We start from the raw sequence: 24,965 nt of genomic DNA on the forward strand, positions 1-24,965 counted from the left end.
CTCCTCCTCGAAAGGAATAGCCTGCTAGCAGCCTCTCATATCTACTGGGTGGACACATAGGAAGCTGAAGACACCTGGGTACTAAATGTCAGAACTAGTCAGCATCTGCGTACAAGTAGTGCATGGAGAAAAAAATTACTGTTTTCGAACATTTTGACCTTTTCTTTTGGCCCACATTGAGAAGGTTTCATTAAGCGCTTGTTGTTGCTATTCTCAACAGGTCTCCAGAACGGACATTGGCTGAAGGACAGACCAGAACAAATCACTTAAAGCAGAGATCTCCATTTTGTGCTGTGAAACCAAAGCATGGTATATCAGGAGGTAGCAAAGGAAATGTCTATCCCTGACTGATGCATTACACGCTCTTCACCCAGTGTATTGGCCGGATCTAAGGCTCTGCACCTGAATTTCTCAATGCAAATATACAACCAACACCACGTATTGGTACTTGAACAAATCATGAAAGTCTTCCTCAGATAATTCATGCATCGTTGGTTTATCACTTTGACTGTGTGTCCATTAGAATGTGGAACTTAGAAAAGTACAGCCCTTAGACCCACTCTGTTGTGCTGATCTTTTAATCTACATGAAGATCTAAACCTTTCCCTCATTTTTTCTTTCATTCATGTGCCTATCTAAAAGTCTGTTAAATATCCCTAATGTACGTATCTGCCTCTACCACCACCCCTGGCAGGGCATTCCACAGAATCACCACTCTCTGTAAGAATAAAACCTATACAGTTAGTCCTCGAACCATCTTGTAATAGGAAAAAAAATATTTTTATATACTCTTGTTACCTGTTACGATCTTGTGCATGTTTTAAACTTTTTAATTTTTATTATATTAATCTTACATTTTAAGGCTTTTTTCTATTTCTTTTTTATTATATGTTTTAGCTCAGCATAAAACTGGAAGATTTGCACTGACATAAATTATAAACTGGAATCTGACAAGATTCAGGTCAGGTGTATATACTCAGTGTTTTACAGTGCAAAAACAGGCTCTTTGGCTTGTCAACTCTGTGGTGACTGAGACTGTGAGATACCTTATTCTACCAATCTTATACTGCTCTAATTCAACACTTGCATTCAAGTTGGGTTGGGCTGTGCTGTACCAGACCAGCTTAGTACTTTATCCAGATCAGGATGTTCTTTGCCACTGACAAACTCTGTACAGTGTGACGAGACTTTTGTTCCTTTTTATTGCAAGTGCCTCCAGGTTGGGTGAGTATAAAGCATCAAGCTTGGAATAAATTATAATTATATATGCAAGTAGAATTCTGACAAGAAGCACATTTCATATAGCCAGATACTGTTATTTTATACAGGAGGTCCCAAGATTCTAGTAAACTGTAAGGACCAGGGCAATAATTAAGTGTTATCAGACCATTATCAACTGTTGTGTTTGTACACATTACTGATGTTATATAGTCCTGTTTTTCATTTCAAATTGTGATACTGAAGAATACTCACAACCTGGTAAATTAACCTTCTGTTTTTCATGTTCTGTCAATCCGTGACTGTTGATTTGCTTCACTTTTCACTTGGGTATAGCTGGGAATTTTTTAGAATTCTAAATCTCTTGCCAAGTTTTATATTAATTTGACCCCTTTTATATTTGCATTGTCTAATTCAATAAAGTATGTTATGAATATTGTACATGTGGCTGAGAATTGCTATATATTGCACCTCAGTCTGTGACTGTTCAACAGTATATATATTGGGGTGTGGGTTATTAAATACGCTGTAGCATTTTCAGCCATCTGCGTTATAACATTGCTGCAAGCTCGGGAGAGCAACATTGAATGCGTGCCCCAATGTAGCTTCTGTGGGAAATTTCAAGGATGGGTGTTAGCAGCATCTGGGGCACTTTGCTGAAGATCTGCCATGTTTTGAAGCCAGTGTTTCTATAGTAACATAACATTGTGCTGGAGTGTGACTTGGGATGAAAAAATTATTTTTGTAATCTTTCAAGCAGGCTTATTTTCTACTTCAACCCTTTTTTTAAAAAAACGTGCTAAAGGAACTTTGAAGATGCACATTAAGCAGTTTGTTCCAGTCTAAAGCTTTTCTTTCATCAGCTGAAGACTGACGGATGGAACACATTGGATTTCAGACAGAATGGTTTCTAGGTTCTTGTCATCTGTGCTGAATGGCTGGAAGCTGAGAGAAGCATCCTGAACATACTTATCTAAAGTGAAACTGCTCTAGCTGTAACTTTGTGAGCTGTCTTCCTTCTACTAAATCAGAGACTAATTACAGCACCAGTTAACATTTATCACCGTGTAGAGCAATCAGTTCCCCTCCCTCCTGCCCCACCCACAATCCCATTCCATTTGTGAGAGTGCACTTTACAGCATTACTGGAAACATAATTAAGATCATTTTCAGAGCCTTGCACTGGGAAGAAACCCTCACTGCATCAGGCTTGGACATGTTGGACTATTCAAAGTGTTTAATCTCTTAGCTGGTTCCAATATAAAGGTTTCTAATGCAGTAACTTGAATTGAAGAAAAACAGGATTCTGAAATTTGAAGAAGCATTTTACTGCTAAATTGAAACATTTTAGAAAAGAATACAGGAAGCAGTTTCAAAGTGGTATATGTTTAGCCATAGTATAACATGTAACTCAACCATTACTAGCCCTCCCCTTTGCATTAATCATCTGTGTCATTTAGCTTTACCTTAGACTATAGTATCCCCAGAACTGTAAGCAATCAGTGCAAACTTCAGTATGCCGCATTTATTCCACACACACCTACCAACCTGTAGTCCACTTCCCCTGATATCAGGTATAACTGACTGTGATGTAACCAGTACAACAAACAATACTGCCATGTGCTGGGTAAGGGGGACAGATAGAAAGCTGATGGAAGATTTTCATTCTGATCAGCACGTGAACCAATATATCAAATATTTATCATTAATACTGATGGCAACCTTTATTCAGTAGGGTTTAATTAGTCATTTTTCTCATTTCTCCCTCCCTCAAAGGTTGTGCCTTATGCAGAATAGTCCCCCCTTGCACTGTTTGTTATGAGAACATTGGCTGCCATCTTCCCTATCTTCCAGCAGTAACTGCAGCTCAATACGTACTGTATGGCTGTGAACCCCACCAGTGGTTGTCACTGAATCTACAGGTCTTTCCTTCATCTGCACGTTCTATTTACAGATTTTTGCTGTTACCATTGACTGATTTAGATGTCCACAATGTGCAAATCTATTTTTTGTTGTAACGACTAGTATGCCCCTCCCTGCCCATGGGAATATATTGTAGTAAAATACCAAATATGCATTTCAGTTTGAAAAGCCTTTTCAAATGATGAAATTTTGTCTAACAGATTGCTTTCTGGAATCCACCCCTTTTGTCAGTCAAGGAACAGCAGTACAGAAATGCTAATTTGTTCATTTCAACCATAAAGGTCATTTCATGAAATATCTCTTGCCCTTTCCTTATGCTACATGACATAAACATTCAGTCCAAATTCTACACATGCCCACTCTGACTATTCTGAATGTATTACTAATTAAAAAATATAATTCTCAACTCTAATTACTCAAACTAGTAATAGTTGTTTTATATTTGATAACATGCATGCAGGTGCAGCCGACACACTTCCAGGTTTGAAGAAAGAGGAAATCAGGAAATTAAAATCATCACATTTGTTCAGTTGTTTCACGTGTGCGTGTCTAAGCAGAACAATACATCAAGGGCCACATTCATTATACCTTTTTGAAACATACAGGAAAGGAGGCATGGGAAAACTAAGTTTCCCTCCATCCACCATATTTCTGGGATGTTCGAACCAGGGGACATGGCCTAAATAGTAATTAACAGAAAAGGGAAACGGCCCAAAAGTATTTTTTCTGAATAGATTAATGTTAATTGCCTGTTACATTAACAGTGCTGGCTTCCCTTTATTTCTGTAACAGTAATATTTGTGCTGGAAAGTGTTTTTTTGACTATGAGCTGCCAGAGGAATCTAAAATTCAGCTTAAACTGCACAATGCCATAATTTAACAGCTGTAACTGGAGCATTTTTCTACACTCTGAAGCTCATTAATTGAAACTGCCTGTATGCAGTCAGTTCTATGGAAAATTCAGATAAGTGGCTGCAATGTCAATGCCCCAGTCAGTCATTTTCCCAGGGACTGTGGTCATTACTTCTTAGCCTCTGCCATCACTTCTGAAAAGTTAGTAAATCATTCTAGCGAGGTTATTACTAATTATTTTCCCATTAGAAATGATTTCTGTGACATTAAGGTCTCAGTTAATCAGATTTAAAATAAATGTGTATACTATAGTTATATAACTCTGCCATGGATGGTCCCAAGCTCACTTACAAAAGAAGGGTTGGGCATTGGGCTTGCAACCCCATCCCGTAAAACCCAGAACTACAGAGATGCCAACAGAAACTCTGGGGAGCTCATCCCTGGGAGAGGAAGGATCTTTACTTAAGATGGGCTACACATGGGGACAACTTGAAAGACTGGCCAGAGGTTTCTGGCAAGCTGCTGTTGGTGCCCAGTGCTCTATGCTCCATTAGGGGTGATGGGTTTAAGACAAAGAAGATAGTTATATGCTTGATAAGTAAATTCCAAGCTGTGTGTTATCAAAGCAAAAAAAAATACTATTGCATTGAGACTGAGTAATGTCTGCCCTGTGGCATTGATCCCCAATTTAACTAAACTCTAGATAAAAGAACATAATCTGTTTTCTCATAAGCATGTTAAGGTTCATCATCAGACTGAGGAAAAGTAACCTGCTGATTCTCATCAAGGTATGTAACACTGTTGTCTTGTTCACCATGAACCACTTGTGAGATGCTTTCGGACACGATAACCCTATGCTTAGTCAGGACTTTAGGAGAAGTAGGGTATTGCAGTAGTTCTGAATCAGAAGTCTGTTGGTCTTTCTCTTTAATTTCACCAGTAACGGCCAGTACACCTCTGCTCCCAGATTCCCATTCTTCATAACAATATAAATTGTTATCCAGTTCACTTCCATCTGTTCCTTCAGCATGTTGCTCCTGTGCTATGAAAGACATACTTCCCTCACTCCCACCTCCACTGGTATGCATTGATATAATTCTGTTTACGTTCATGTGAAGACTCACTGATGAATCAACAGGGTCAGAGATTTTGTTAATGAACTCTTCTCCATAATCTTTATCTGTGTCCTTTTGCGACCAGTGAGTCACATCATCTTCCATTTCACTTGACCCGATCATTTCAGAAGTGATCTGATAACCTGTGTGGCCTTGGGTAGATGAATATTCTTCCACATCTTCTGCATTGGGTTCAAAATATATCCGTTCTTCTTTAAAAATCTGAGGATTTGCTGTAATTCTGCCTTCATCATTTGAACATTCAACCATTTGAAGACCTTTCCCATTCATTAACCTCTGTAGTTCCTGCTGGCTGTTGAGAAATGCTAGTCCAGACCCTATTTTATCTACATCTTCTTCAATGAACTTTTCCATTGAAAAAAAGTCTTCTGGGTCAAGGCTTTGTGACACATTTACTTGGGCTTCTATAGTGACAACACCACTCTCAGAAGATTGCTGGACATTATTGATACTGACAGACACATTAGATCTCTCTTCAATTTCTCCAGTGAGTAGTGAGAGCTCATCTCTCAGATTATCAGGTACAGCCTCTTTCAGTTGTTCCAAAGCTCCCTTTAGTTTAAGTTTTGGATCCTCAGTTTCCTCCTTCAGTAGTTCTACAATGGATGCCTGAACACCCTGTGGAATCTTAACTGATTCTTCTATTATGCGCGGTGATTGCAGTTCTTTTGCAAAGGAATCCTGAGGTGTGAATTTGGCCTGGTCGGTGTTCTCTGTATACTCATCACCATAAAGGTTCTGCAAGCTCTCATGTTGTTCATTTATTCCATACAGTTCTGCTTCATCCTTTTCCTCTTCTGTGTTTTCAACCATAGGAAAACTAGTTGGCCTGTCCTGGAATTTCTGAGACTCTGGTTCAGAAGGCAACAGCATTGTTTTCCTGAAATCTGCAGCAGACATTGTGACATTTAAGACTTCGTCATATTTACTATTTGTTCCTTCGAGATCACCCTCCTCTGCTCGGGCATAAAATGGGGTGGCATCTGCTGGAGCAGGCAAGTCATCAATTTCCGACATCATCTGCTCCTTTATCTCAACATTTACAGATACTTTCCCCGGAGTTTCTCTTCTTTTAATATCTAGGTTTAGCTGTCCATCTATGAAACATCCCGTCTCTGACCCTGTTAAATGTTCCAAAGCCCCTTTCAGTTGCACCTCTGGATCTTTGGTGTCCATATTCAGCATTTCTTGAAGAGCGTCCTCATCTGCCACATCAACAGTTGCCTCACTTTTTGACTGTATGATGACATCTTGCTTTGTTGTCCCATCTTCCAGCACTTCCTTCTCCTCAATGTGATAAGTGACAGCAGTTTCTGGAGAGAGCATTTTTCCCAGTTCAGTGGGTTTTATGACGGCTTCAATGACATCCCTGATTCTGTCATCATCTGTCATGATACCTTCCTCAGAGACTATTACTCTTCTGTAGTGACCTAACTCCTCTGGTGAACTTCTTGGCTGTGTCACTTCCTCTGATTCTGGTGTAAGTTCCTCCTCATTCTTTTCTATATTATCAGAGATGAAAGGCTGAGGGGCTTTTTCTGCATTTGCCTGATGCATGGCAGCAGGAACATCTCTGTCAGGGCTAGCAAATGACCCCACATCACTTAAGTCTGCTTTGAATTCCAGCTGCTTTGCATCAGGTTCAAAGGTTATCACATTCTTTGAGTATTGCCTTTTGTACTCTTCCTCTTCTTCAGGTTGACTGGACCTCAAGTTACCATCATAATGTTCCATCTCACTGAAAGGTGTTAGCTGGTCACTTGAACGTGGAGCTTTGGTTCTATTCTCTGATACATCAGTTTCATTCTTACTGACTGACTCAGTGACAAGTATCCTGGATTTGTGGATGACCTCTTCCCTCTCATTCTTTTGCCTGGGTAAAACCATTTGACTCTTGTTCTCTTGTGGAAACATTTTGTGCTGAGCCTGAGGCTGCTTCATTGTGCTGAACGAGTCACGAGGTGCTGACATGGACCCTGCCACTCCTTTGTACGTATTCTTTGACCTTGTTGAAGAATCTACATTTTGAACTGATGAAGATTTCTTGTCGTAAAGGAGATCTTTATCCAAGAAAGAACTGTTAATCTTCCTCGTAGATGTTCGATATGGAATGGACATTGATGTTATTCCAATGTTGCTTTTCACAGCATCTCTCCGGAAGGTTGAGGGGACATTTTTTCCACGTAGCTTCACATCCAGAGTGTCAAGCATTGGACCTGGCATAACATTATATCTATATAATCTTGTGTCCATACCTGTTGAAGCAATAACATATCATTTAAAGCAGGAGCTGATTTCTATATTCAAAAGAATCCCAGAAGAACTCTTCATTTCTGAGCTTGTGAAAAAGCATTACAACAAAAGTTATATTGATGTGGCGCTTCTCATGTAAAGGTGCTCTTATAGAGGTGTATAAAATCATGAGGGGCACGGATAAGGTGGGATGGTCAGAGTCTTTTTTTAGAGTAGGAAAGTGTAAAGCCAGAGAGGATTGGTTTAAGGTGAGAGGGGAAAGATTTTAAGGGGGCCTGAGGAACAACTTTGTCACCAGACAGAGTATGGTGGGTATATGGAAAGACCTGCCAGAGGAAGTAGATGTGTTACAATTGCAATGATGGAAAAGGATTAGAGGGATCTGGGCTGGATGCAGGCAAATGGAACTAGGTCAGGCAGGCACCTTGGTCAGCAGGGATGTTGGGCTGAAAGGCCTGTTTCTGTACAGTACGTTTCTACAGTTTATAATGGATGACACAGTGGTCCAGCTAGTAGATATGTGGCGTGCTCTCATATCTCCAGTGAACCGGATACAATCTGATTCCAGGTTCTTCCCATGTGGAATTTGCACATTTTCCATGTGGCCATGAGCGTTTCCATCCACAGACCAAAAACACGGAGTGGGGAGTGGGTGGTAAGTAATTGGCCACATTAAATTGCCCCTTGTGTGTAGGTAAATGGACAAATCTGGAAGTTGATGGAAATGTGAAGAAAATAAAATGGGTTAAGATATGACCAGTGTAATAATGGGTATTAGATTGTTCACTCAGACTTATAGGGCTGAAAGGTTGTTTCTGTGCTTTATCTCTCCATGACAATGACTCCATAAAATATATCAAAGAACTTCACATAGAATCAAACATAAATGTCAGTTAAGCCACAGGAAAGGATGGAAGGGATGGACAAAGCTTTGGAGATGAACTTTTGACCTTAGGGTGTTGGCAGTTCAAAGAATGGCTCTCCATAGAGGAGTAATCAGATGCAGGGATGATTGATAGGGCCAAATTGGAGCAACCCATCCTTCCAATGGATCTTGTATGACTGGAGGAGAATACAGGGATCACGAGGGGAGAGGCCATACAAGAATTCAGAAATAATTTAAAGCTTCACCTGAGTGGGAGCCAAAGCAGAACTTGGGAATGAGTAAAGTTCTAGGTGAACTCAAAGTTAGTGAGAGCTTTAAATGGTCAGGTTTTGCTTTCTAGGAGACTGAAGAAGAACCTTTGTAGATTATATGGAGTGGGGGGCAAAAACACTGGCCTACAGCACACTAAGCTGTATAGATCAGCAGGCCACAGGGTCAATTCATAGGCTCTGGGGAAGAGTTAATTGATCTCAAACAAATTTGATGTCAGTCAAGTTTCTCCATGATCATTCAATATTTCTAAGTCCCACATCCTTCCCAGCCTCAAGGTGCTAAAACTAATTGTGCTGTATTACAGATAACTCAAAGCAGATTAAGATGCAAACCCAGTACCATTCTCACGTAAACAGAATGAACAAGGCCATTCCAGCCTAAAGTGGTGCGAAATCAGTGACAAACTATAGATTAGATTGAAATTTGTTACTGGTAGTAATCTGAAAAATACCCTTTAGGAATTTCCACCATACTTAGCTAAAAAGCAGAGTTTGAACAATCAGATTAAATAAATCTTTTCAACAAAGCAGCTTTACCTTTTTTGAACTTCCAAAGTTGCTCCCCTATCTCCTGCTGTTTCCTGTGTTCTGCTTCTAGTAAGGCCCTGTAAAGACAAGTAGTCACAGGGTGAAGGTGACGCACAATATGTTCATACATTCAGTCAAAGTAGAGTTACTGGGAGATGTTGTGCCTGGGCATGGAATAATTCCTGGGCAATGAATAAGACCACCAAGGGTCTGACAATATTGGGGGTTCCCAATGTGGAAAGGATCCAGGTGAGTAAGCTGCTCTCAGAAGAAATATAAACAGAGTTTATTCATCTATTTTATTTATTTAGAGATACAGCGTGAAATAGGTTCTTCTGGCCCTTCTAACCACGCCACCAGCAACTCATCAATTTAAACCCAATCTCATCATGGGACAATTTACAATGACCAATTAACCTACTAACAACCGGTACATCTTTGAACTGTGGGAGGAAACCTATGTCCCCATGGGAAAGAACTTACAAACTTATTTACAGATTTGTCTACTTATCTACAATTTGCTGAAATTGAACTCCAAACTCCTAGATCCCGAGCTATAATAACATCATGTTAACTGCTATGCTACTGTGGCACCCCAACCACAGTTCCTGTACTCTGGGCCAGGAAGGAATTAATATGAAGGATTATGTTCCCTTGCCCTAGCTTCACCATTTTTAATTATTTGGTCTTATAAAAATTAATTATTAAAATTAAAACCTTATTTAATAAGGTTTACAAGGATATGGGCAGGCAGAACTATCTCAGTTAAGCAATTTTGTCAGTACTAATGAGTTGGGCCGAAGGGCCTGTTACTGTGCTGATAGCTCTGTGACTATGATCCCATCTCCAGTGTTATCGTCACCATGTCATCACCAGTAGCACACCATTACTACTCCAGACCTTGAATCTTCTTGTTCTACAAAGACTTAATCCAGCTCTGCGCATGATACTAAACTATCACTTCACTCCACACAGTAATTTGTAATGAATTTACAACATTAACAGAAGACTTGTTGAGGTTATGTTTGGATATTATGTTATTCCCTTCAAAAGAAATCTTTCTCCTACAAACTGCCTTCAGTCAGCACACCGATGATTTTTGGGTTGGGAAATGTCAGGTTACACAAAGATTCCTGGAACCCATAGCTGTATTGTAAATCCAAGTAAATTTGGCTGGTGTGACTGGCTGTATGGGTATTTCAAAGCAATCAGTGTGTCAAAAGGGTTGGAACTGGAGTTACATTCTCTGAGACAATAATGGGTTGTTATTGGTGCAGGACTCAGTGGAAGAGTTCACTAAGAGCTGGCACATCTCAGTTCAGCAGTTGACCTATCTGCTGCAGGGAAGGATGAAATCACCAGAAACAGTAGCCAAGAGAAAGTTCTGATGTATTTAGCAGCATGATGGAGCACTTGTATAGTTAGTTATAAATAAAAGTGATTCTGCAGATGCTGGAAATCTTGAGCAACACACAAAAAATGCTGGAGGAATTCAGCAGGTCAGGCAGCATCGATGGAGAAGATTAAACTGTAATGTTTTGGACCGAGAGCTTTCATCAGGACTGAAAAGGAAGGGGAGAGAAGCCAGGAATAAGGTCCCAAAGACATACAAGCATGTATGACTGGCTGCTGCAAATTGTCCCATAGTGTAACTCAGTGCCAAAGGATCAAAGAGTACTTACTGAGCATGTGAGAGAGAGTAAAATGCAGGGTTACACCCAGTGGGGTAGATGGAATTGTTCTGCCAGGTGCTGGCATGAATAAGATGGGCTGAATGGCCTTGTCTTTTAATAAGGACAATGTTGGCAGGATTTTTTTTTAATGTATAACTAACTCATCCGTGGAGCTGCAATATTTTCCTCTATTGGTAAGGTGAGATAACAAAACCGTCCACTCCTTCCTGCTGTGAACACTTTCAGGTCTGGCACAGAATACAACAAATAGAATGGCCCTTTCTTTATATATTTGCCCCAGCAACTTCTTAACTCAATAAAACTCACCTGATCTGCATTTAAAGTACAACCCTCCGCTGCACCTCTCAGTAAGACTGTGAGTTTGGTGACTGGTCACAAGCTGTTCTGCTGTTTGGACTCTTGCCCAGCAGGACTGAGGCAGCTAAGCTGCATTTCAAATAAAATTTCTGCAGCCAACAAATTGAGGAGACATTGTTCCAGTGAGTCTGGAGTGATTAACAAGTCAAGTCCCCAGAGGAAAATGCCAGATTTGAAAGCCTGCTGCACCAAGCAGGCCGTTAATGGGCAACAACTGGCAGAAATGAATTCTAACATCTCAGAGGGAATTTCCCATATTAAGGAAAAACTCAGTGTTCAATCTATACTAAATGAACCTTGCATCTGTAGTAGTCAGATATGGAAGTAGCCAATTACAGAGTTACCTCAGTGGACCATTTCAGGGCTGAACTCTATTCCAGTCATCTCTCATATCAGTAATCTCTGTGTTCTGTTACAGAGTTTATTCACTAATAAAGCACTGTTTATGTGTTGGTTTCCCACACATAAAATATGATTTTTGAGCAGCAAGCCAATTATCTTTGCAATTTACTGGTTTCTAGTATCATTTCTTATAGAGAGATGATGTCAGTGTTGTAGTTTTCCTTTGAGATGTTCCCCCAGTTCATCAGTTTCTATTTCTCCTGCGCAAGGTTCAATATTCAAGTTTGTTTATTGTCATTCTTCAGTGCACAAGAATAAAGGAAAACAAAATGATTATTACTTCAGATCTGATGCAGCATAAAAACACAATAAGCATAAAGAACACGATAAAAAAAACCAAAAGAAATCAATAAATATAAAAGCAATCCTATAAAACAGAAGGTACAAGTTACTGTTCTATACATAGACTAATCGTACATATGACAAAGGAGCAGAATTGGGCCATTCAGCCCATCGAGTCTACTCTACCATTCCATCATGGCTGATTTATTGTCCCATTCAACCCAATTCTCTGAGCTTCTCCTTATAAACCTCTGATACCCAAGAACCAGTCAACCTCTGCTTTAAGTATGTCCAATGACTTGGCCTTCACAGCCAAGTCTGTGGCATTGAATTCCACAGAATCACCACCCTTTGGCTAAAGAAATTCTTCCTCATCTATTCTAAAGGGATATCCTTGTATTTTGAGGCTGTGCCCTCTGCTCCTATAGTTCGCCCATGATAGGAAACTTCCTCTCCATGTCCATTCAATAGGGCCTTTCAATATTCAATAGGTTTCAATGAGAATCCCCCCCCACCCCATTCTTCTAAACTCCAGCGAGTACAGGTCTAGAGCCACCAAACGCTCTTCATACATTAACCCTTTCATTCCCAGAATCATTCTCATGAACTTCCAATACTTTCTCAGATGTGGGGCTCACCTTACGTAAAGTGATGATAGATGTACGTAGTGGTGGTGGGTGTGGAAATGCGGGGGGCGGGGGATGAGTTAATGGGTGGAGGTGTTGATTGGCCCGAAAGCTTTGGGGAAGTAACTGTAAGTAACTTTAATGTTACTGTTTAATGCTCTAATGCAACCTCAGTTTGAATCCCCATGTTTCTGTTAGCCCTCAATAAATCCAAAATCAATCCAAGAACTGAATAATATTTTCCCAAAATGAGATTCTTACTGCACATCAATTCTCTATACATAGAGGAAGATGTGCATTTCTGCAGTCACATATAGAGATGCAGAAGCTCGAGAACATGTGCTGCCAGGGTTAAGGACAGCTCCTATCCCACTTCTTAAGCCTCTTAAGTGGACTTCATATGCTAATCATAACGTTATATGCTGAACATAATGGACCTGTTCTATGCTGCAGATAAACAACAGAACTGTATTTGGGCTGAATGGTCTGTGTCTGTGCTGGAGAGTTGCTATAACTCCTTACTCTAAAGTTTAGAGCATGATGTCACTTGATTTCACGGCCTGACTTGGCTCCTCCTCTCTTTCTCCACACCGTTGGCTTTGATACTCTTCTCTATTCCTAAGGAGCTTCCATTAGCATCTGTGATCATAGAAAGCTATTAAACATCTGTTCTTCCATTCAGTGAGATCAGGCTGGTCTGCCACTTGGCCCTATACAGCTCCTTTTATCCCTCATCTCTCGACAACTTTGGTTAACAAAAATCTTCTTTGGATTTAAATTTGACCCTTGATGTATCTGTTGTTTGCAGGAGAAATTTCCCAACCTCTAGCCATTGAAGTAGTTCTTAATTTCACTCCTGGGAGGGCTGCTGGTCTAATGTTGCTTTCTGATATTTGTGCATTTGGGCATCATTGTATTTGGTTTGGTTTAGCTTTAAAGTGAGCTCGCTGCAGTCAGCCAGGCTTCGTGCAGTGTCAAAGAGTGTCAGATGGAAACAGTACCTGTAGGTGGCAAGCTCGAGATTCAGTCCCATTTGCACCTGCATCAACTTCTGCTGCTCCTTGAGATTAACCGCGATGGCTGACGTGAGACGTTGCTTCTCATCCTCCAGTGCCTCAACCTCCCTCTGCATGCCAACAACCAAAGTAACTTAGTCAAACAGTCAGACACATAGAGCAATTCATAATTACAGTGGCTCAGTCGTGTAGCAGTTAGCATGTTGCTTTAAAGTGCCAGCCGTAAAATTGGGGTTCTATTCCCGCTGCCGCCTATAAGGCGTTTATATTCTCTCCCTGTGACCATGTAGGTTTCCCGGATTTCCTCTCATATTCCAAAGACATATGGATTAGGGTCAGTGAGTTGTGGACGTACTACATTGCACCGGAAGCATGGTGACACTTGTGGGCTGCCCAGCACAATCCTCACTGATTTCATTTGTCGCAAATGACAATACTTCACTGTGTTTCAAAGTACATGTGACAAAAAAATGTAATCTTAATTATCTCTCTAATCCAGCAGCAGATGTAGGGACAAGGTAAGAAATAGTGGGATTGTACTAACAGCAGTGATTGTCAAGGCCATAAAGAAATGGGAGCAGGAAGTCATTCAACCCCTTGCGTCTGCATTGCTGTTTAGTAAGATCTTGGCTGATCCACATTCCCCCAAGTGGGCTTCCTGCCCTTTCTCTTCATTTTTTTTTAACTGATTGAAAATCTATTTATCTAGCTCAGCTATGAATATACGAAGTCTGTGTCATCCACTGATGTATCTGTGTACTTAAGAGATCGGGGGTCAGGAACAGCAGGAAACTGGGAATGTGGATCGGTTTGTGGCTGGAGCTGGAGCTGTGACTGAGATTGGGATCAGGAACACTGAGTTTATGCACAAGATGAAACAAACTTAAAGCTGAAATTTACGTAGAAGTTGTTACATGCAAGGAGGGGATGATCACTGAATGCCATTTAGCCTCTGTGTCACTATCGATGGCTTCAGTGATATCTATGTGCCAGCTGAATGAACTTTGTTTAATTTGGCATCATGTTTATGTGCAGAAGAGCCTGAACTATTCTGTGTTCTAAATGGTAAATGTGTTTCTCTCTCCACAGATGCTTCTTGATCTGATAGCAGTTTCCAGCATTCACTACTGGGTAGGAAAGGTAGAGGGCTGGAGAAGAAGGAATCTGATAGGAGAGGATAGTGAACCATGGGAGAAAAGGAAGAAGACGGGGTATCGGGGGAGGTGATGATAGACAGGTGAGGACAAGAGGTAAGGGGCCAGAAAGGGAGAGGGAAAAAAATTACCGGAAGGGGAAACCGATGTTCATGCCATCATGTTGGAGATGACCTATATGGAGTATGAGCTGTTGCTCCTCCATCCTGAGAGTGGCCTCATCATGGCAAAAGAGGAGGCCATGGGCCAACATGTTTGAATAGGAATGGGGATAGGAATTAAATTGGTTGGCCACTGGGAAGTTCCGCTTTTGGCAGATAGAGTGGAGCTGCTCAACAAAGCAGTCCTCCAAATTACGTTGGGTCTCACCGGTGTAGAGAAGGCTGCATTGGGGGCACCAGATACAGCAGATGACCCTAACAGATTCACAGGTAAAGTGTTGCCTCACCTGAGAGGACAGTTTGGGGCCCTGAATGGAGGTGTGGGAGAAGGTGAATGGGCTGGTGTGGCATTTCGTCCATTGGGATTGTGAAATGGGCCCAGCAGAGATTGCACTTTCTGAGGAAGCTTAAACAAGCATCACTCCCCACTAATATCTTAACTACATTCTACAGAGGCGTGGTTGAGAGTGTGCTGACCTTTTGCATCACAACCTGGTACTCCAGCTGCAGTGCTGTCGACAAAGAAGCCTTGCAGAGGGTGGTTAGGGGAGCAGAGAAGGTTATTGGGGTCTCCCTATCTTCTGTCCAAGACCTCTTTCAGAGTCGATGCCTCCAGAAGACACAGTACATCATTAAAGACCCCTCACACCCTCTCCATGAACTGTTTGTTCTTCTGCCATCAGGCAAACATTACAGGAGCATCAAAACTAAAAGCACAAGGCTACTAAACAGCTTCCTCTCACAGGCAGTCAGACTGCTAAATAGCTGCTCCACCTGACTCTGCTTTGGACACTTTTAATTGATTTTAACTGACGTGGCTGTTGTGTTTTACTATTTATTGTTATGTTTATTATTTAGTGTTGCGTTTGTTATGTTATGATTGCACTGCCCCTGAGAAACGCTGTCTCATTCTGCCCTGCAGAGCTGATGTATGGTTAGAATGACAATAAAGTTTTTTGAATCTTGAATCTTGAATATGCAGAGACAAGTGCCAGGAGGGAGATTCATGGGGAGAGATGAATGGGCAAGAGAATCACGGAGGGAGCAATCCCCTTGTAAAGCAAAGGCTGGCAATGGGGGGATCGGGGAGGGGAGGTAAAGATATGGTTGGTGGTGGGGTCCTGTTGAATATGGTTGAAGTTGTAGAGAATGATGTGTTGGATGCAAATGCCCATGGGGTGATGGACGAGGACAAGAGGAACTCTATCCTTGTTAAGGCAGAGGGAAGATGTGGTGAGCACAGGTGTCCAGAAAATGGAGGAGACGCAGGTGAGAACGGCATTATTGGTAGAGGAAGGGAAACGCCATTCTTTGAAGAAGGACATAAGTCTAGGAGATAAAGATCTTTCCTCTCCCAAGGAAGAGGTCTTTGGAACTTCTGTTGCCATTTCTGTAGCTCTGGGTTTTTATGGGATGGGGTAACTAGGCCTATGCCCAATCCTTCTCTGTTTGCAGCCAGGCCTGGGACCATATATGGTGGAGTTACACACAGGAGTAGCAGATCATAAACACAAGAGATTCTGCAGAGTAACACACACAAAATGCTGGAGGACGTGGAAACCAAGAAAGGGTGCAGAGGAGATTTACAAGGATGTTGTCTGGATTGGGGAGCATGCCTTATGAGAATAGGTTGAGTGAACTCAGCCTTTTCTCCTTAGAGTGACGGAGGATGAGAGGTGACCTGATGGAGGTGTACAAGATAATGAGAGGCATTGATCATGTGGATAGTCATGGCTAGCATGAGAGGGCATCGTTTTAAGGTGCTTGGGAGTAGGTACAGAGGAGATGTCAGGGGTAAGTTTTTTTACACAGAGAGTGGTGAGTGCGTGGAATGGGCTGCCAGCAGCGGTGGTGGAGGCGGAAACAATAGAGTTTTTTAAGAGAAAGATTCCTGGATGGCTACATGGAGCTTAGAAAAGTAGAGGGCTATGGGTAAAGCCTGGGTAGTTCTAAGGTAGGGACATATTCAGCACAGCTTTGTGGGCCGAAGGCCCTGTACTGTGCTGTAGGTTTTCTATATTTCTATGTTTCTAACTTGGGCCCTGGTGAAGGGTCTCAGCCTGAAACGTCGATTCTTTATTCCTTTCTATAGACGAGCAGCAAACAATCTGCTGGAGGAGCTCAGTGGCTTGAACAGCTTGGTGAAAGCGAATTCATTCCACCCCATCTGACAAAGGACTTGAATTTACACAACAAATTTAAGACCATAAGACATAAGAGCAGAATTAGGCCATTTGACCCATTAAGTCTGTTTTGCCATTTGATCATGGCGGATCCATTTCCCTGTCAACCCCATTCTCCTGCCTTCTCCCTATAACCTTTTATACCCTGACTTATCAAGAATCTGTCAACCTGTGCCTTAAATACATCCAATGACCTGGCCGCCACAGCCAGCAATGGTTTCTACAGATTCACCACCCTCTGGCTAAAGAAATTCCTCCTCATCTCTGTTCTAAATGGAGACCCCTCTATCCTGAAGTTGTGCCCTCTGGTCCTAGACTCCCCCACTATAGGAAACATTCTCTCCACATCCACTCTATCAAGGCCTTTCAACAATCTATAGGTTTTAATAAGATCCCCTCCTCATTCTTCTAAATTCCAACAAGTGCAGGCCCGAGTCATCAAGCTCTCCTCATATGATAAGCCTTATGATAACAAGCATATCAGGAAGAGTCTCTGCCTGTGTTCAGCACGGATAGGATTATTACTCAAGATTCTTGTTTTGAGGGCTGGTGGATCTAGAAATAGAAATTGGTCCAACTCTCCACTGAGTAGCAACAGTTGGTGAGTATATTGACTGGCCGCAACACATCCTGGTGTAGAAACACCAATGTCTTTGTATGGAAAAGTGTACAAAACAGTAATGGGTAAGATCCAGTCCATCACGGGTAAAGCCACGTGTATATGGAGTGCTGTCGCAGGAAAGCAGCATCCATCATCAACTCAAACACGAGGAAATCCGCGGATGCTGGAAATTCAAGCAGCACACACAAAAAAATGCTGGTGAACACAGCAGGCCAGGCAGCATCTCTAGGAAGAGGTACAGTCGCTGTTTCGGGCCAAGACCTTTCGTCAGGGCTAACTGAAAGAAGAGATGGTAAGAGATTTGAAAGTGGGAGGGGGAGGGGGAGGGGGAGATCCGAAATGATAGGAGAAGACAGGAGGGGGAGGGATGGAGCTAAGAGCTGGAAAGTTGATTGGCAAAAGGGATACGAGGCTGGAGAAGGGAGAGGATCATGGGACAGGAGGCCTAAGGAGAAAGGAAGAGGGAGAGGAGCCCAGAGGATGGGCAAGGAGTTATAGTGAGAGGGACAGAGGGAGAGAGAGAGAGAGAGAGAGAGAAACAAATAAATAAATAAATGAGGGATAGGGTACGAAGGGGAAGTGGGGCATTAACAGAAGTTAGAGAACTCAATATTCATGCCATCATCAACTCCACCATCCAGGCCATGCTCTCTGCTGCCATCAGGAAGAAGGTACAAGAGCCTCATGAAATGCACCACCGGGCTCTGGAGCAGTTATTATCCCTCAACCATCAAGCTCTTGAACAGAGGTGTTAACTTCACTCACCCCATCGTTGAACAGTTACCACAAACAATGGACTCACCTTCAAGGACTCTTCATCCTATGTTCTCAATATTTTCAGGTATTTATTTAGTATTATTATTTCTTGTTTTCTTCTCTTTCTTTTTGTATTTGCAGAATTTTTTGGGTTTTTTTTTGCACTTTGGTTGTTGTTCTTGTTGGGTGCGGTCTTTCACTGATTTTATTTTGTTTCTTGTATTTACTGTGATTGCCCACAAGAAAATGAATCTCATTGTTGGATATGGTGACACATATGTATTTTGATAATAAATTTACTTTGAACTTTGATAGACATCAGCTGGGAATGGTTTCTCTGCCAGTCTCCCAATCAATATTTATATCTTTCAGCAAGTTTAACATAATGTCACACTAGAGATAAGAAAAAGACTGACACTTTTCCACCTGGAAATATATTAGGGCAAATGAACAATAACTCAGTGATTCAGGAACAGCTTCTTCCCCTTTGCCATTCAATTCCTAAATGGACACTGAAGCTTTGGACACCACTTTTAAAAAAAATATACAGTATTTCTGTTTTTGCACATTTTTTAAAATCAATTCAATATACATAATTGATTTACTTGTTTATTTATTATTATGCTTTATTTTATTTATTTTTTCTCTCTCTGCTAGATTATGTATTGCTTTGAACTGCTGCTGCTAAGTTAATAAATTTCACGTTAAATGCCAGTGATAATAAACCTGATTCTGATTCCAAACTTAGTTGAAGAAGAGGAAAGGTGGAGAAGTATTCCATAAATTGGAGTGTGGTCAGCAGAAGGCACAGGACACAGGAGTGGAGTGATTAAATTCAGGCATGGTCAGGAGGTCAGAATTGGAGGAAGTTGGAGGAATTTGAGGGATAAGAGGGAAGAAACCATGAAAGCGAAGAGGAGGAGAATTTTAATGCTTATCCAGGAGTTATGAGCCAGTTGACATAAGGGTGATGGGTGGATGGGACTTCATGAGTTAGGGCATGGACGGCAGAGTTTTAGATGACCAAACCTGGTTAAGCAGTGGGCCAGAAGTGGGTTGGATAGCCAAGCTCTCAGGCAGCGAGGGAAAGCTGAGGGGTTTAGCAGTAAGTGGATCAAGGTAGGACAGAGTCAGGCATCACTTCTGGAAGCACAAAGAGGCAGACTTAGTGCTGTGACCTAAAGCCACAGACACCTGTGCTTGGATGTGAAAATGTGATATTGATGTTGCTAACAGGCTGATAAATCTCAGTTGCCCAGGAGAAGAACAGGGCTGATGGCCTGGGAACTACTACACACTCTCATCTCTCCTTGCTGACATGGTAGCACTTAGCAGTACACTTTACTGTACCAGTGATCAGGATTCAATTCCCGCCACTGTATGTGAGAAGTCTGTACATTCTGCCCATGACTCTGGGTGCTCGTTTTTCCCCTCCCACATTCCAAAGACAGATGGTTGGGGTTAGAAAGTTGTGGGCATGCTACACTGTCACGAGATGCATGGAAATACCAGCAGGCTGCTCCCAAAATATCCTCGAACTTTGTTGGTCATTGACACAAACAATGAATTTCCCAGTATGTTTCGATGATCAGTGTACATGTGACAGATATGGTCAGTCTCTCTCACTCTCTCCCCCTTCCTCCCTCCCTCTCCCCCCCCCCTCCACCACTCTCTCCCACTCTCATCCTCTTTCAACCGCCTCCCCTCATGTTTTAGCCACACCACCTACCAAGAACCAGTGTCTGCTCAGACACCCAGCCTGGCCCTGAGGGCAGCTGGCAGGGAGGTGCTGGGGAAATGTACCCAGGCAAGAGTCAGCATTTTCAGGTAAGAGGCAGGAAATGAAGAAGCAGACTTTGCAGCCATTCTCACTCCCCTGGAAGACGTGCTGACTGCTAAGTGGTTACCCAGCTGCAAACATCAGTAAACACTGGCACTAAGTTTGGGTCTGCAGGGCACAACTTCAACACTTTGCACAAACAATTTTCAAGTACGCCTCTCAGCTTTCCCTTAGCAGGACACTGGTGCCAACGGCAAAAGAACAGAAATTCTGGATGAAAGCAGGAGCAGTTTGATACCTGGTCCCTGTTGTGTTTGCTGACGTGTGCTGCGGAGGCAGGGGCAGAAATGACTCATCTCTAGGAAAGGACGATGTTGAAAATGTAGGGAAGGTAACAAATGGGTTTCGTGCAAACCGGTGGATGATGGTCATGGAGACTCTCTATGAAAATTCCAGATGTGAAACCAGTTCTGAGCCAGAGGGTTGTGTCACACCACATAACCTAGGCTAGCACTTGTGGGCAGTGCTGAAGAAGTACTGAACTCCCATAGGTCCTGACTTTTTAACAATGGTTTTTAACTATTATACCATCAGCTCTTTAGAATCAGGTTTATTGTCATGACATAGGTCCTGAATTTTGTGGTTTTGCAGAGCAGTATAGCGCAATACATTTAAAAAATCTATAAATTACAATAAGAAGTATATATTAAAAATCAAATTAGTGCAAAAAGAAGGCAAAAACAGTGAGGTAGTGTTCATGGGTTGGTTCATTGTCCATTCAGAAATCTGATGTTGGAGGGAAAGAAGCAGTTACTAAAATGTTTAATGTGTGCCTTCAGGCTCCTGTACCCCCTCTCTGATGATAGTAATACAAAGAGACCGTAGCCTGGGTGATGTCCGCCGCCTCTGTGAGGCATCACCTTTTGAAGATTTGTTTGATGCTGTGGAGGCTAGTGCCATGATGAAGCTGGCAGAGTTTGCAATTCTCTGCAGCTTACAGGCCATGACCACATTCAGAAGCAAAATTACCCCGGTTCTCTGGTTGATCAGATTGTGTTACTGCTGTTTGTGGGAGCTTGCTGTGCATGGAACAGCTGCAGTACTTCTCTCATCACCGCTGGGGCTGTGCTTCAATGGGTGTGAAGGACGTTGGGACTTCCTGAGATTGTGAAAAGCAGGTGTAGCAGAAGTGGACAAGAATGGCTGCAGCATCACACAGCTGCACCCACCTCTATTCTTGGCAGTGTGGAGGAACAGAAGGATCTTGGACCCCTCAAAGTTGCAGTGCAAGTTGATAGGGTGTTTAAGAAGGCGCATGGTGTGTTGAGCTTCATTAGTCGATGGAATGAGTGCAAGAGCCATAAGGCAATGTTGTAGCTCAAAGTTTCGGAGTACATGTGACAAATAAAGCTCATCTTTAACCTATAAAACTTTGGTTAGACCACACTTGGAGCATTATGTTCATTTCTGGTTGCCTCATTATGGGAAGGACGTAGAAGCTTCAGGGGGGTACAGAGGAGATTTACCAGTGTGCTGCCTGGAATGGAGAGCATTCTTTATGAGCATATGTTGAATGAGCTAGGGCTTTTCTATGTGGAGCAAAGGAGGATGAGAGATAACTTGACAGAGGTGTTCAAAATGATAAGAAGCATAGATAGAGTGGAAAGCCATGCATTTTTCCCAGGGCAGAAATGGCAAATTCAAGAGGGCATAACTTTAAGGTGATTGGACGGAAGTATAGAGGGGATATCAGAGGCAAGGTTTTTAAACAGAGAATGGTGGGTGCGCGAAATGCCCCACTAGGGGTGTGGTAGAGACAGATACATTAGGGACTTTTAAGAGACTCAGATGGGTACATGGATGAAAGAAAACTAGAGGGCTATATGGAAGGGAAGTGTTGGAGTAGTTTTAAGAGACACACAACTTTGTGGGCTGAAGGTCCTGTACTGTTTTATTTCTTTACCATGCAAAAAACAATTCTCCCAATCATACTCACCTGATAGTCCTCCATCTCCACGCCATGCCTCTGCTGAAATGTTAAGAAGTCCTGTTCCAGCTGACTTTGCAGAATAAACTGATCTTCAAGGTCTTTCTTCAGGGCTTCTATCTCACTAATCAAGAGCAGATTCTCCCTGTTTAAATCTTCACTTCTCCCTTTATCTTCCTGTACTGCAGCTTCAAGCTCCTCGATTTTATTCCTGTACACTTCAAAGTTTTCCTGCCATATTTCTGAAAAGGCAAGGGAATGGTTTTCAAAGTCCACATGGGTGGTGGGGTAGCTCTGGGTAACCAGGATGTTTCTGGCTCTCCTCACCTCCTCTGCTGCTTCCCACTTTGCTTGTTCGTGCTGAGCTTTCAGTGTTTGATATTCTGCCTGCAGCTGGAAGATAATGTCCTCTAGAGAAGCGTTGGTTCCTTCAATCTGTTGAAGAGTTCTCTGATGTGCCTCCACCTCTTGCCTTGTGTTTTTGTGAAGGGTTTTCTCCGCAGCGTAGCAGTTTCTTAGCTCCTCGATCTCTTGCTGCAGATTACGCCGCTGCATTTCAGCTCTTGCCTTCTCCACCGCCAGCTCTTCTAGTTGCCACCGCATCTCGTGGACCTCCCCCACAGAGGGGTGACTCTCCTCCGTCCTCCCCGCCTGTCTCAAACGCCGGATCTCGGTGGTGATCATTTCATTTTCTTTCTCCAGCTCTCGGACCCCGGCCAGGTACGACTCCAGTCGGGAGTTCAGCTCGTGGAGCTGAGATTTTTCGTGAAGAATCGTGGATCTGAAAGGGAACATTTTGCCAGCTTGTGCTAGTCCTGGCCCCTTGGTATGGATCCCTTACTCAGGCTGGAGGCACCTCTGCACGTTGTGAAAGCTTCTTATCCAGTCATGGAGAGGGAGGCAGACTTCCCCCCTTGTGAGTGAGTCGGTGCGTCTGTCTCTCTCTTATCCCTTCCAGTGTTGACGGGTGGTCTCAGCTATAAAGGGGGCGGTACAGACAATGAGTCATTCGAACGCTTTAACTCACTAACAACTCAGACAGGCTCCACTGCAGTCCTGACCTCTTGTGGACAGAAGTATCATTTTAACCCCATCAGCGGAACGGAAATATCCTGGAATTGCCCAAATGAAATTTCATTGCTGGGGATCTGCCTGAATAATATGCCCAAGTGAATCTCGCACCCACAGAGTGCAGGAACTTTATATACACACAGACTTTCCAGCAGAGTGTCAGAACAGATTTAAGGAGAATTGTGCCCCTCATTTAGCAATTCTTGTTCGGAGATGGAAATTTCAAACTCCATACTGACTCTCTGAAGTGTGCTGCACAGTGCGTACCTATGCATGTTTCCCAGGGTGGAAATAGCTAACATAAGAGGGCATAGTTTTAAGGTGATTGGAAGAATGTACAGAGGGGATATCAGAGGCAAGTTTTTTTTTAAACACAGAGAGTCGTGGGTGCATGGAACGCCTTCCCAGTGGTGCTGGTAGAGACAAATACATTAGGTACATTTAAGAGACTCATAGATAGGCATATGGATGAAAGAAAAATACAGGGTTATGAGAGAGGGAAGGGAAGGGTTAGCTTGATCTTGGAGTAGGTTTAAGAGTCATACAACATCATGGGCTGAAGGGTTTCTCTCTTCCCTCTGATAATGGTGTACACGGCAATAATTGTCACTCAGCCACCATTGATGGCAGATCAGGACCAAAAATTGGCCACAGCATTTACTGCATGCTGGCACAAATTCAAGTTTTGGTCATTACGTTAAAGTATTTTCTATGCTTAATGTGTATTGAGTGAAAATATGTTTTTAATAAAAATATTTTTAAACTATGGTTGAAAGTTATTTAGAGTCGTAGAGTAATACAGCAAGAAAACCGGCCCTTCAGCCCATCTCATCCATGGCAACCATAGAGCCCAGCAAGCTAATCCCATTTGCACAGGTTTGACCCATTTCCATCTAAACCGTTCCTATCCACGTACTTATCCAAATGTCTTTTGAATGTTGTTATTGTTCCTGACTGAACTGCATTCTCTGGCAGCTCAGTCCATACACTCACCACCGTCTGTGTTTGGAAGTTGCCCCTCAATTCCTTTCTAAATCCTTCACGTCCCATGCCCTCTCGTTTATTGTTCCCCTCCCATGAAAACATCATAATTTTTATTCACCCATTTAGCTATGAATTGAAAATTAATATTAGAAAATTTATTTCATATTCTCTTACAGTTTAAAAGATGCTAATCGTAATTGGATAGGACCTACTCTATACACCTTACTGAAACAAATATAATATAAAGTAACAATTGCTTCATTAGTTATTATTTAATAAACATTGTTCACATGATGCTCCTTTGTATTCAATGAATCCAATGCTGTTTTATTTAACTCCCCAACCTATGAGGGGCACCAGTTCCTTTTCCACGACCAGAGTTACTGGATAGTTGGCCTGTGCCAGGAGCAAGTAATTATTTCAATGTTACAGACAGATGTAAACTTAGTCAGCTCCAGCATGGGTACTAACCTCCTTAGTATCCAGGACGTATTCAGGGAGCGATGCCTCAAAAGGGCAGAGTCCATCATCAAAAACCCCCATCACTAAGGTCATAAGATCATAAGATATAGGAATAGAATTAGGCCATTTGGCCCATCGTGCCTTCTTCTCTGCCATTTCATCATGGCTGATCCAAGTTTCTTCTCAGCTCCAGTCTCCTGCCTTCTCCCCGTATCCCTTCATGCCATAGAATATATCACCCGCTGCCTTAAATATACATAAAGGCTTGGCTTCTACGGCTGCCCGTGGCAAAGAATTCCACAGATTCTCCACTCTCTGGCTAAAGAAATTTCTCCTCATCTCCGTTCTAAAAGGACAGCCC

General features: G+C 42.4%; 2 protein-coding genes across 2 annotated transcripts in view; one reads left to right on the forward strand and one right to left on the reverse strand.

The window, feature by feature from the left end:
* Positions 1 to 2,266, forward strand: part of ttc23 (tetratricopeptide repeat domain 23) — an 89,607-nt gene extending 87,341 nt beyond the window's left edge. The window contains exons 11-12 of the mRNA XM_063070430.1: positions 221 to 321; positions 1,760 to 2,266. Of these exons, the coding sequence (XP_062926500.1) occupies positions 221 to 321; positions 1,760 to 1,878 (220 nt within the window). The 3' untranslated portion in view covers positions 1,879 to 2,266. The remainder of the gene's footprint in view (positions 1 to 220; positions 322 to 1,759) is intronic.
* A 263-nt stretch (positions 2,267 to 2,529) lies between these two features.
* Positions 2,530 to 24,965, reverse strand: part of synm (synemin, intermediate filament protein) — a 39,764-nt gene continuing 17,328 nt past the window's right edge. The window contains exons 2-5 of the mRNA XM_063070429.1: positions 22,097 to 23,064; positions 13,430 to 13,554; positions 9,077 to 9,144; positions 2,530 to 7,383 (exon numbers count right to left, since the gene is read on the reverse strand). Coding sequence (XP_062926499.1) covers positions 4,730 to 7,383; positions 9,077 to 9,144; positions 13,430 to 13,554; positions 22,097 to 22,882 — 3,633 coding nt within the window. The 5' untranslated portion in view covers positions 22,883 to 23,064 and the 3' untranslated portion in view covers positions 2,530 to 4,729. The remainder of the gene's footprint in view (positions 7,384 to 9,076; positions 9,145 to 13,429; positions 13,555 to 22,096; positions 23,065 to 24,965) is intronic.

This window comes from Mobula hypostoma, chromosome 18 (genome assembly GCF_963921235.1).
Source record: "Mobula hypostoma chromosome 18, sMobHyp1.1, whole genome shotgun sequence".
NCBI classification, from domain to species: domain Eukaryota; kingdom Metazoa; phylum Chordata; class Chondrichthyes; order Myliobatiformes; family Myliobatidae; genus Mobula; species Mobula hypostoma.